Source organism: Saccostrea cucullata, unplaced genomic scaffold, assembly GCF_032062105.1.
Source record: "Saccostrea cucullata isolate Sc308-1 unplaced genomic scaffold, CSIRO_AGI_Scuc_v1 ctg292, whole genome shotgun sequence".
NCBI classification, from domain to species: Eukaryota; Metazoa; Mollusca; class Bivalvia; order Ostreida; family Ostreidae; genus Saccostrea; species Saccostrea cuccullata.
The window spans coordinates 201,136-214,107 of NW_026924280.1; the positions used below are offsets into that span (position 1 = coordinate 201,136).

Genomic DNA, 12,972 nt, shown 5'->3' on the forward strand with positions numbered 1-12,972 from the left:
CTTGTATGAGTCAACATGCCAATAGTAAAATTTTTGCTTGAATATTGATTTCAAAAAAGTAAAAGAATTGAAATTGAACACTCTCTTGTAAACTAGTTTTCTTTTCCTCATAGATGTGCAATAGGCTTGCCAATGAAATCCATGTAGTTCTTTAAAAGAAAAAGATAACGATGACTTTTCCTTATATTTATTACATGTGAATACATATTTCATTTATAAATGTAAATATTTACATGTACAAAGAATATATGCTCGGTGGGCCTCGCTCGACATCTCAAACAACCTGTTTAGACAGATCAATAAATTAAGGGAGATTACTAACATTACGTATCACTGTTAAAACTAACATTTCATGATGTAGAAAATAAGAAAATTAAAGTCGCACATTCTTTTCAATGAAAATATTAAATAAATAATAAGAGTTCACTATTCTTTTCTATCAATGTCTAAATGTTAGGTACATAACTACATATATGTCCAAAATTTTAAAACAGTTAAGTGTATAGTAACTTTCTATTAAAAAATATCTTCAAGTAAAGCCAACCGTAAGATCTGCATTATTTTCTGTATGCAAGTCTTTCTACTGTGTTGTCCTCCATGAACTTCAAAGGGTATATGGGCGACAGCTGATTAACTTTAGAAGCATGCTCTGTTTCCTTTGTTTCATCTAGAAAGTTACATGTAGATCTTCATATTTCCTCTGTACTTTAAGCACTGGTAAACAAAAATGCTACACGAAAACATTCAAGAACAGGACTGGAAGAAATGGCTTCATTCTTAAGTTGCATTTAGAGCATGCACTGCTTGAAATCACATGACACAACAACACTGATAAGTGTCCGAACGTTCATGGTGATTCTTGTGACGCTAGAGCACTATGACTAGAAACGGAACCGGAAGTTGAGGGTGACGCAAGCACATTGGCGCTACTAGACACCTGATCTGCGTCATCTTCCTCAATGTCGATTCTGGGAGAGTCCGTGCTTCTATCACTCATACAATCACTATATGCAGAGTTTGTGTCCTTTGTTTCACTGTCGAGTGATTTTTTTGACGATTTTTCTTTATCATCAACTGAATTTCCCAATTCGGCTGTTCTCTTTGCCGCTTCTTCCTCGCGTTTTACCTTTCTCCACTTTGCTCTCCTGTTCTTGAACCAGACCTGGAAAAAACATATTTACATCATTAAATGGGTTGTTTAATCAGATATGCTGCAAATTCTATGATCGGAGACCTTAATTTATTGTCTGAATACGATTACGTTGACGTTAGAGTTGCATTAGGAGACGGATAATAGCAATCTGATGGCTGATGTTAAAGCTTGGAATAAAGGGATTGTTGCTTATACAGGCAGCATAAAGAATGACTTGTGTCATCCAGTATCTGTAGATCGTGCAGATTTCATGAAATTTTCCTACTAAATGAATTAATATCTAGTGACGGGAAAAGCATCGATCGTGGCGTTGGGGACGTTGGCTTTTTGTGTCTTTGCAGTTCTGCGTCTGATTTTTATCTTATTTTTGGTATTGTCGATAAAAAAGGGCCCATGCGGGGATAGAACAGTGTCATGTAGCGTTCACGTGTTTTGTGCTCTATTTGAAGTGATTTCACATCATTGACTCGCGCATTGACGGGAGATGGGAGTTTTACACCAATAGTGCTAATATAACGCATGTACTCACAACTTTATGTCTCGCATGGAAAAGTGCGTTTCTGATTTTGCTTTGAAAAATAATACTTGGATTAGAAGCCGAAGAATGGTTGTCGCTACCATCTCACTTTTGCGCCTTTGTATAAACAATGAAGTAATTTTATGGCTTATTTTCTTTGATCTCGATTCTGCTTCCATAAAATCTGTAGTTGGTATGCTTAAGTATGCGAAAATAGTCCCTCGCTGTCGTCATTTTCTAAGGCTACAAAATTACTCGCAGAAAGGATGGTCCGTAATTAAAATGCAATTCCGTCATTGGTTCAGAATATAAACAACTTCCGGTAACGTTTGGACTTAAATACTCTTAATGTGTTAAGTTCCTTTTAAGAAAAAGATATTACATGTTTGCTTTCAATTTAACAACACATTAAAGCACGCACATCACAAATGCATGGTGATAATTTAAAAAAATAATCGCCTGACACATAAAATAGAGTTGGTGCACACTGATAAATAAATTTGCGTAAGATTTTGTAGGTTTCTGGGCATTTACGACCAATTTAGGAACGCGAGACCGGTCCGATAAGCGTTCGTTGAATTTCTCAGATATCATCTTTAATCTTTCTTCTCGCTTTGAACATATTATTAAATAAATAACCCAGAAATTCAATTCGGAAAATAGAAAAAGAAAAGATAAAGCCGAAGAAGAAAACACCAGAGTGATAAAATTCGTTATTGGAAAATGATGACTGACTGATTTACTCTGTTATCAGATGAAGTCTCTAAGTTTTTTCTTTTGATCAGAGGGCGAAAAGTTGGGGCAGAAGTTATGGGATTTTTCTACTTCTCGATATTTATTTTGTGGGAAAGTGATAAAAGTGTACAGAGGCGACTCGCGTCTTATTGCCGATAATAGAAGAGAAAGACCAATATCAAATTCACACTCAAAATGTTATCATATTTCATAAAGAAACTTTTCCTTCTAGTACTTTCGAATATATTTAAGATGGTTCAATGCATTATTTTTTTTTTTATTATAATAATTTTTTTTTTTATAATTTTTATATTACAAATGTGTGCCAACGTTATTAGATATTTTGCTTTATTTTAGGTCATTGTTTGGTACTTTGTGTTGTTAAAAATGTCATCATTTTTTATACAACTTCATTTAACAAATTTTCGAAATTTTAATATGTATATTTGATATAAATAATTTAATTTCAGAAAACAGAAATAACCTTTACGCTTAATTAAATTCCTCAAATTAGGAAAAGGTGATACCAAAAAATGGATGTCATTATTGGTATATTTTTGGACCTGTTTTGGTTTTTATTATGCATATATTTTAATTTAATAATCATAAGAAAATTGTAAACTTTCTATATAATGCTCAAAATTCTACCTATCTGCAAGCATCCTTTTTTTCTATACAACTTTTTGTTTTTGTCACTTTGTATCACATTATTGTGAGATTAAAATCGAAGCGCTTATATTTATTCATTTTATTTATTTAAAACATGACCTGAGATGTTATTTTGATGTTGTTTTTTTTTTTTTTTTTTTTTTTTTTTTTTTTTTGTTGGATAAATTCTTGTTTGTATCATTTGTCTTTAATTCCTGATAATAATTACCTCAACTCGTTCTTCTTTAAGATCTATTTTTATCGCTAGTTCCTCCCTCAACAGAACATCCGGGTAGTGAGTTTTGTTGAATGTCTTCTCTAGCTCCTCCAGTTGCTCTTCTGTAAATATCGTTCTGTGACGTCGTTTCCGCTTTTGTCCAGCGCGCGCTAAGTCTGCTGCTGTCATCAACCCAGGGAAAGGACTATATGCTGCTGCTGCAAAATATTACAAATGAAAGTAGAATATTTTTGCACCAAAAGTGTTTCAAATACTTTATACTGTACGTTTAGATTTTTAATCCTTTAGGGTCTATATGTTTACTTATCATATGTGCATTTATTACATGATTGCTGTAAAAAGTCAGACTGAATATATCTTTGCTGAATGAAGCACCAAAACTGTAGTTTTTTTTCTCTTTTTCCTTCTTTTTTCTTGCTTTGTTCTCTGTTCCTTTATATTGTTTGCTTTTTGTTTGTTTGTTTAAGATACTCAATAAAATTGGAAGATTAAATAGTGTGAGTCAAAATCATGATTTAAAAACAAAATCTGGGGAAACCATATTTTTAAAAAATTATTTTAGTTTAAAAAAAAAAAAAAAAGAATTTCAGTGCAATTTAACTACATCGGGGGTTATGAATTTTTATGGATAATATATATATTCTAAGTTATACCAACATTCTTTCTTTAAATTGGCTATAAAAATGATTTTATCAGCGCTCTCTTTAATTAAATCATTAAAGTTGATTCAGTTCATATAATGTGCAACAGACGAGCCTAAATTTGATTCAATAAATAAACACGAGAGATAAATTTCTTTTGTTGTCCCAAATTACATTTCCCTCATATTTTTTTTGAAAATCTTTAATCGTTCAAAATATAAAATATCACTGAACACTTTGATGTTGACAAAATCTTCCTAACGGTTTACAGAGCTTCGTCGAGCCATAGTAACTTAATGAGCCTTGGCAAGATATTACCGCAGAAAATATCGGAACTTGTTTTCAATTGATGCAAGCTTACCATCATCTTGCACTTCTTTTATTTTCTCCACAAAAACAAATCTATAATCTTTGGTTTATTTTACATATTAAAAAAAGAACATATGTTTGATTTAAAGCTTGGATTTTCATGACGAATGAATTATTGATTCCTATGTGATAGCATAATCTATTAATCATTTACTTAAAACGAGTTGATAACTTTTAAGTTAATTCAACTAAACATTCTAAATAATCCCTCCAAGGGCCAATTAATAAAATAGAAGAAATAAATATAACCGTTTTAGAATTTAAAAAACAGTTTGACGATAAAACGATTTATAAATAGGACGGAGGAATCTTATGGCGTGCGTTCTTTGGTTGATTTTGGGAGTGAAAAGACTCTAGGTAAATTAATGTTTGATAAAAAAAAAATTCTTTGGTCTCATATGATATTTGCTATATATTTACTTCAGTCTTTTTTTATATATATACATATATATATATATATATATATATATATATATATATATATATATATATATATATATATATATATATATATATACATGTACATTTTTTTTTTACCTTTTGACTGTTACCGGTACTTTGTATTGTATATATGTACCTCTTGTACCATACAGTGATATGATTCAAGGGGGAAAAAAATTAATTTAATAAAATTGAAAACTGGGTTTGTCATAGGAGAAACCCAAGAGAAAAAGAAGTCAATTGCATTCAATTTTATTCTCAAACTATATCTACTTCAAAATGATATGTTTTGAAAAATTTATATTTGAAATCAATTTTTTTTTTTTTAAAAAACTTTTCTCATACCAATACTAGTATATTAATTAAATTAACATATCCCCTACTTTTCAATATAAATATCTTGGAGGAAATTATCATTTTAGGAACAGTCCTTTCTAAATTTATAATTCTATTAAATATTCATATTTGTTTTTTTTTAAATTTTAAAAGATGTTTTAACAAGCAGCGGCTACGGAGGAAAAGATGGCATTGAAAACAAATCGATAGACGGATCTGGTTTTGCCCAAGAACACAGCTTTACAGATTAAATTGCAGAATACTTGGCTAGGGTCATACGAACCCACTGATAATATCATGTTATATAATGACATTACCGATTTTAATTTTTCATTATTCGGGATTAGTTGCGACGGGTGTCCCATTTCATGGGAGTAAGCTATATGCATATGAAACAATTTGTTTAATTTATTTTCAAAGTTTACGAGTTAAATCATTATGAATACACATGTCTGCATGCTATTGGTTCCAGTTCGGTAGAATTACCCCATAAATCATAATCTCCAAACTCGGCAACCTTCCTTTGTAATTTATATATCAACCTTTCATCTACCATTAGGATTGAGTACGATGAAACACGGCTTGCAATTATGTAAATCAGTTTTAGCAATACATAAAGATGAAATTGTAATACTCTCGTACTTAAAAGACATAAATCGGGACTTGAGGAAAATCGTCGGTAAAGACAGAATATCTCGCCTATTGTCACTCCTTGTTTGTGCCCTCTCTATCTATAATATCGCAACACAATCCTCTTGAAATATGAGCGGCCTTCGACGAATTACAAGGAATATAGCCATTTTTGAATTAATATCAAGATGAGTTCATTGTGAGAGGAATGAAGTCGTTTGTGTGAAACGACTCCTGTGTATAAGATAAAGGTCACGTGTCCAATCTATGCCCCCCTCTAACGACAATTTATTAGAAATATTACTGAATAAAGTTCATAGAAACCTTTCAATAAATAAAACCAATTCTTCTACATCGCTCAAGATTTATTTTTGCTCTTTTAAAAATAAAAATGGCAAAATGAAAAATTATTTCTTTTATGTTGCAAATCTGTCAAAATTATCACAGTTCTGCTAATTCTTGAGTATGAAAAAAATCTTGCTATGTCCGTTCTCTGTCGGCTTTTTTTCTAAATCCGTCAAATTGAATACACTTTGCATTTCAAATCTTTTTTCTTTAATTTGGAATACGTGATATAATCTGACTTATTCAGTCTAATACATATACTATTGAGACTGTAGTTCCAAGTATGAATAACTTAAATCCACTAGAAAATTAACACTGTGCCTTAAATATTTGTAAAAATTATTATTCAGTTTTATTTCTAAAATGGATCAGGCTCTTTTATCGGTATATCCACCTAGAACCGATTAATGAATGGCAATAAGATTATAATCTAGATACCGTTTAGCTGAAACAACAATTTATTTTTCTGTGTAACACCCCTTAGTCCGTACAAAGCTTTTGTCGGAGAATCAGGGGAATATTTTTCTTTTTATTTCGCATTCATCCCTTAATTCCATAAAATATTCTGATTCTGAAAAAGTCACCCCTCGACTAATCCAGTTTATGTAGTAATTATTGAATGTGTGTTTTTATATGGTTTTCTCGTATATTACTCAACACGTTAATCCTAAAATTAACACAACAAAATACGAACTCGGCGGGGTGTCCGCGCTTCTGCGCGGTAAACTCCCGTCGTGCTTTTAATTTTTGAGTATTTTTACCAAAAAGAAATAATTTTTACTCATTTTTTTTCAAATAGGAGATAAAAGATCTTCCGCTTTCATTTACAGCATAAGAAAATAAACTTTTCATCTGAACTTAAATTGTATCTTTTTAAAAAACAATTTGAAGACAATTTTTAATCTTATGAAAAAAATATTATTTTGTTATATGCATGTAAACTAAACAGATGACACCGGTACATTGATTGTATACAGGTGTCAAGCAGGAAAACCTTTTAAATGGTTAATTTTCTTATTCATGACAAGCCGCTGAACATTAAAAATGAAATGCTAAATAGTGATTTGAAAAATTACGCAAACATGCAAATGAGGTCTTTTCATATTTTCGACACCCTTGCTTTTTCTGAATTTCTGTATAGATTTATGCTGTAGTTAATTTTATAGAAGTTATCATCGCCAGGGATCGCTCAGTCGGGCTGGAGATAAGTGCATTATATATTTTATGAGCTTAAATCATTATCCATTTAGAGACCATTACACAAAGTCATTGATCTTCGCCGCTCAGATTGTCTGTATAGAGATAATTCGCGCCAATCTTGTTAAAGTTAATACCTAAAAACAACCGAACTAAACCGGGGAGTATTAATTGATTTAGTAAACAAAAAAGAAACAGAGCGTTGTTTCTTTTACTGATATTTACTTTTTTCTTAACAAAATCTGTAGAAAATACACTTTAATCTGTGATAAACCCATTACGGCCGGAGTAACCTTCGTCCCGAACAATAAAAGTGTGATGTTAAAAGACAGATCACAGGAGCCGATAATACAACATCTATTTGCTTTAAGTCAATCTCATTTATTCGGACCATTTTATGAAATATATCTTTAACAGGATCATCAAAGTAAGAACATCAATATTAATTACACAATACCTGGCAAATTAAGTCCCCGGCGCTTACATTTCAGCTTGCTGGCATTCTGTTTATTTCCATCAAAAATGGTAAAATTAATCAAAATTTAATATTTTTTTTATATCAATCATGTATAGAAATCGCATGTTTACCGACTTGATGAAAAAAATAATTCTCTCAGATTTCATTAAAATTTCATTCCTTTGTAAACCAATCCTCTATTAATTAATTATATTATAGTTTTAGAGAAAAATAGATGATTACTTAAATAAACTTTCAGTCCGTAAAGATATCTTGGGAGAACTATGCGCGGAAAATTACGATTAAATTTAATATTTAAAATGTCCATTAACTAGTATTCGGATGAGCATCTGTGTGTCGGAAGACTGTTAGTCTTATTTAACATACAGTGTCAAAAATGAGAGTTTTAAAATTCGATTAAAGCTATCCTATAATTAGAGATGGGCAGGACAATACGCATATTCCGCGTGTTTGGTGTTTCGATTATTGAATGTGACACCCACTTAAAGCGCTAGTGCTTCTCATGTAAGGGAGATGTCGCGAGGTGGCTACTTTGTGTCCATCCCTGCCAGACCGAGGTCCAAAATCAACTGTTAGCCTTTACAATTGTTAATTGAAAATGGAGTGACCATAATTTGTCCCATAACAGGTACGAGTCAGAACTTATCAGATTTAGTCAAATAAAGTAAATATAAACCACTTAAAGTCACATTTGTGTGAATAAAGGAGGCATCCTTTTCATTTGAATCATCTCTCGTCTTTTCAAGTCGGTTACTGTACTTGTTAGCACATCTTCACGCCACAACCCGTGATGAGACTTTAATATTTTGGAAGTGGTACGACAAAAATTTACAGCTCTCTTGTCAACTTTCAACTCACAACTAAATTGAAGTAGTATATAAAAGTATGTCATAGCTTTGCATATAGGAAAAGTTACAGATATTTCTCTCTGTCCCTCTCTCACCATGTTAATGTATTTTTGTATGAAGTAATATAAATCGAAAATTATTTTTTTCCTTCCTTGGATACATTGACAGTTTACGATTGAAATTCGATTGTTACTATTTCGTGAATACATATATTCTATGGCACATTTTTCCCCCTTTTGCTTCGTGGTTTTGAAAATAGCAGTAGCATGTACCGTAGTTGTTTCAAAATTATTATTTTTATTTAGATATATATATCTATACAAGGGAGTATAATAAATTAATAAATAAGAACAGAATAATTTTTCAGTTATGTAAAAAACTTTTCTCGTTTAGATTATTAAAAGAATAATCTGGTTGAAATCTAAAATATTTAATATCTTTAATTTCTTTTTTTTAATTTTCAATATGGAAATCCATAAATATTTTGAGATTCAATTATTATTAACTTAAATAATTCATAGACTTTTCATTAAAAAAAATCTGTTTTAAAAATTTTCTCTATAGCTGTTCCCATTCTTATTATAATTTTGGAATGTAGAAAATGTCTGCAACTCAACTTTTATAATGAAAGAAAATATATACTAGTATGCAAAACAAATCTTGACTCTGAATATCACTATGGTCGAATGATTTGTAATATTTCATGAATATTTACATATTACTGCTTAATTATGTGTCCAAATAACTGTTGCAAAGACGATCTTCTAATTTGTGGTCTTAGACATTTGTTTATATAAATAACAGTTAATATAAAATTAATTCATTTATTGAAAACAAAAAATAGTTCAGCAAATACCAGTGCATCTACTAACAATTTCTTATATAGGTTAATCAAAAAATTAATTTTGTTAATTTATATAAATCATGGACTTACCAAAGAGATCTTGAGGTGAGTGCGGAAGCCCCGGGTATGGGAAGTATGGGGAGGGTCTGTGTGTGAGGTAGGGCCGTGGGGCCAGGATATTGTCGATGGTGAAGAGTGGGGGACTGGAGCTAGCGGCCGCCAGCATGCTGTTATGGTATGACTTGAGCTGCTCCGAGGAGTAATAGTACGGGAGGTGATGCATCTTCACAGATCTGAGAAGGTCTTGGAATGTACCGTCAATTTAAAAACACTTCTGATTGTAAATATACCAAAAACAGGAACAAAGCAATCACAGCGTTAGAAACATCTCTGCGGTAAAATATACCAAGAGTCCGTAGTATCAGAGATCCTTTTATTTCCTTCAGATTTTTGTTGTTTTATCAATATAATATATAGATATATAGTAAATAAAGTCCAGTGGTTTTGCAACGGTGCGCGATACGTTCAAGTGACAACTGTTTACACAAATGTTTTATCAAAAAGTTAGAATCCTTAGCAGTATCTAAGTTAAAAAGATACCCTGTCGTATTGTTGTTCAAGGATAAAGTATCTATATTTTCAAAAACTTTAACTTTTATTTTCTTTATTGTCATAGGTAATCGGTAATTCTAGTCCAAATCTTCTATTGCTTTTGTTCCTTGACCTTGATTGACAGCTCTGCGAACCAATCAAAAACCAACGACATCATCTTCACGCCATGTTATTTCTACGCCCTTCTGATTATCGACAAAAATTAAAGTGTATGCTTTCATATGAACATTTAAGCTTAAGGCGTTTACAAATTTTTAACACTTTGCACTGGTAGATTCCGTTTGTTTTACGAGCTTTACCTAGAGGTTTCTAGCGCGATAATTTGGATGCTTGCGTCAGAGACGGTCGGTTAAAGGAAGCTGCGGTACATGTCGAGTGAAACCGTAGAAAAAACCATTTTAATGAAAAAATATTTTTTTTACCTTTTACTAAAAATGAAGTTAATTTCATATCCATTTCTTCTGTCCATACATTTGCGACAGGTGGTTAAAACATATCTTTCGTTTATAAACATCTGTATTTGGCTTTTTGTAGATTTTTATCAGTTAAAATGGGTGTTAAAAACAACCTTCCAATATTTACATAAAATAGAGATTAGAATGTACAAAATAAAATGATGGCTGCACACTTTGTACTCAATTATGATTCTTTCCTGATGTATTTCTAGCAATTTTTCTGTTGTCATTGCGGTAGATATCTTCAAACTTATGTATGGCGAAAAGGAGGATGAGGAATCAAGATTGGGATAGAACCAGATAACCAAAACGACCAAAAAAAAAATCTCAGGCGAGCTAATTTATATTTAATCGCCCATCACATTTATGTGTTCCAGTGAATTAGTTTTCTTTTCACATTTTTCTCCAAATTATATTTTATAGTAAATAATTTTTAGGGAGTAAATGCGCTGTCTTTGTCGAGTTATCTCTTGACATCACGCTCGAACAATTTTCATCGTAATTATAGATTAAATCACATCGCCAAAATCTGCCGAATTCTAAAATTTTCTTATTTTTACATTGTCACCACAGCCGATGATGCTGATTTTCTTTTTTTATGGCAGAGATCGAAAAAGATCAAACAAAGTCAATTTACTGTGAAGAAATATTCAAATGCTGTCAATTAAATTTTTTTCATTCTTACTGTATGCATGTCTGAGGACTATGCATGACATTGAAAACAAATACAATTATAAATATATAATCTGCATACTTTAAAAATTCCAGATATAAATCAAGGATAATCTCTCACTTTTTCTTTCTCTAAACTACTGTAGTTTACGGATTTTTATTGGAAAAAGAAATAAATGTAATCTTGTAATAAAGACTATACATTTACAGACATAAGTATCAAAATTTTATAACACACTCGTAAACTTTAAAAATATATGTGATAACATTTACATACTGATATGTGTCAAAATGGACATTACATTGATTCGAGATACAATTTTACTTGTTATTTTCGATTATATTTATTGCAGAAATCGGGTCGCATAATTTCACTGACTCCCTAGCTGGAATTAGCAAGTAACATTTTGATCATTCTGTAAAATTTCTGTGAAATATGCACTTTTTAAAAGGGTTTACAGTTGTTTTATCACACTTTTATACGAGAAAAGGGAACAAAAGTTTTTTGTTCAATAAGTGGAACTTTTAAATCGATTAAAATCAAGTGAACATAAAATGCAAAAATTTTTACTCTTTTTATCCCTCCCCTTTTCTGAGAATGGAAACTTATAATATATATTTTGTGTATTTGATTCACCCATGGTTCAAATCATAAAAGATTTTAACTATAACCGTTTTGAAATTTGGATATAAGCTCCTAAAACAATTCAAATGTTTCGATTAAGTATGTAAACCCGTACAAAGTTCTTTCTTAAAGAAAAAAAATCTACTTTTTTTCAGAACACACTCACAGGAGAAAAATGTCTTAATCATAGATCCATTTGTATTACAATCATAATTTTGATAACAATCAAACCCAAGGGGCGAAAATAAGTCATCAAAAATTGTCATATCTGTCTCTAAAACAATATTGTCCCTTCACTAATATTTCTCCGCCTGAAAGCAGTGATGCAGTCCGGTTCACAAAGATAATATCACCAACGAGAGTATTGTACAAGACACGACATGAGAAAACTCGTGTACCTCTGGTGTCAAGACAATCAGACATGTATATTATCTCTCTCTGCAAAAACAAATTGGTGAAACAAATTTTAAATGATAATCTTCATTTTTCATCTTCACCCCGCAGGCCGAACTCAAGTATTTTGCAGTTATAAGCATATTGTACATTCTATAGAAAATTCTTTTTCACCTGCCATATATGAGGAATGTCATTGATGCATCTGTAGTTTAAACGGTATTTTTGATGAAAATGCAAAACAATTGCCGATTTGCAGACTCCGATATTTATATTCATTTGGATTATTTATCTATCCATTTAAATAAAATTTCAACCATTCCTCATAAAAATCAAATTCACCCTATTTTAAAAATGATATGTTAGAATTAGAAATTTCACGAAATTTATTAATAAGTATAAAGCTTGTGAAAAAATATAACTGTTTGTGTAAGATTAAAACTTGATTTGACATGGACAATGTTTCAACAACACTTATTTACTAAGTTTAGGGGTAATAAAAGCCGGATTTACAAGTAAATTTCACATCTTATCGATTTCACAACTCTTAATATCAGTAATTTTACCAAAACAAACAGTGATGAACCGTTTCAATTCAGTAGTTAATTGCTTGTTTCACACATACAAGAGTCAACAAAGGCTTATTTAGATTCTTCAGGTGTCATTCTGTAGAAAGTGGACATCGCCTCGATTTCGATACCCCTCTTCCGGTCGCCATGACAATGTGCCATAATTACAAGACGAGAGCACACTTCATCACGCATGTGTGAAAGGATTACTACAACTTTACTAGAA

The 12,972-nt window shown here is 31.2% G+C and overlaps 1 protein-coding gene across 1 annotated transcript; it reads right to left on the bottom strand.

Moving 5' to 3' along the window:
• Positions 1–157: 157 nt before the first annotated feature.
• Positions 158–10,029, bottom strand: LOC134266119 (homeobox protein goosecoid-like). The gene is made up of 3 exons (XM_062748352.1): positions 9,511–10,029; positions 3,283–3,488; positions 158–1,162 (listed from the first exon to the last, which is right to left on the bottom strand). Exons 1-3 carry the CDS (start codon positions 9,701–9,703, stop codon positions 848–850), a joined length of 714 nt encoding a protein of 237 aa, XP_062604336.1. The 5' UTR covers positions 9,704–10,029; the 3' UTR covers positions 158–847.
• Between the last annotated feature and the right edge of the window lie 2,943 nt (positions 10,030–12,972).

What these genes read in the sequence shown, in the direction of transcription:
- LOC134266119 (XM_062748352.1), bottom strand. Translation starts at nt 9,703, where the DNA reads ATGCATCACCTCCCGTACTATTACTCCTCGGAGCAGCTCAAGTCATAC. An exon ending in CTCACCTCAAGATCTCTTTG is followed by an intron (nt 3,489 to 9,510) that starts GTAAGTCCATGA and finishes AATATTTTGCAG; the next exon opens with CAGCAGCATATAGTCCTTTC. An exon ending in TTAAAGAAGAACGAGTTGAG is followed by an intron (nt 1,163 to 3,282) that starts GTAATTATTATC and finishes TGTTTTTTCCAG; the next exon opens with GTCTGGTTCAAGAACAGGAG.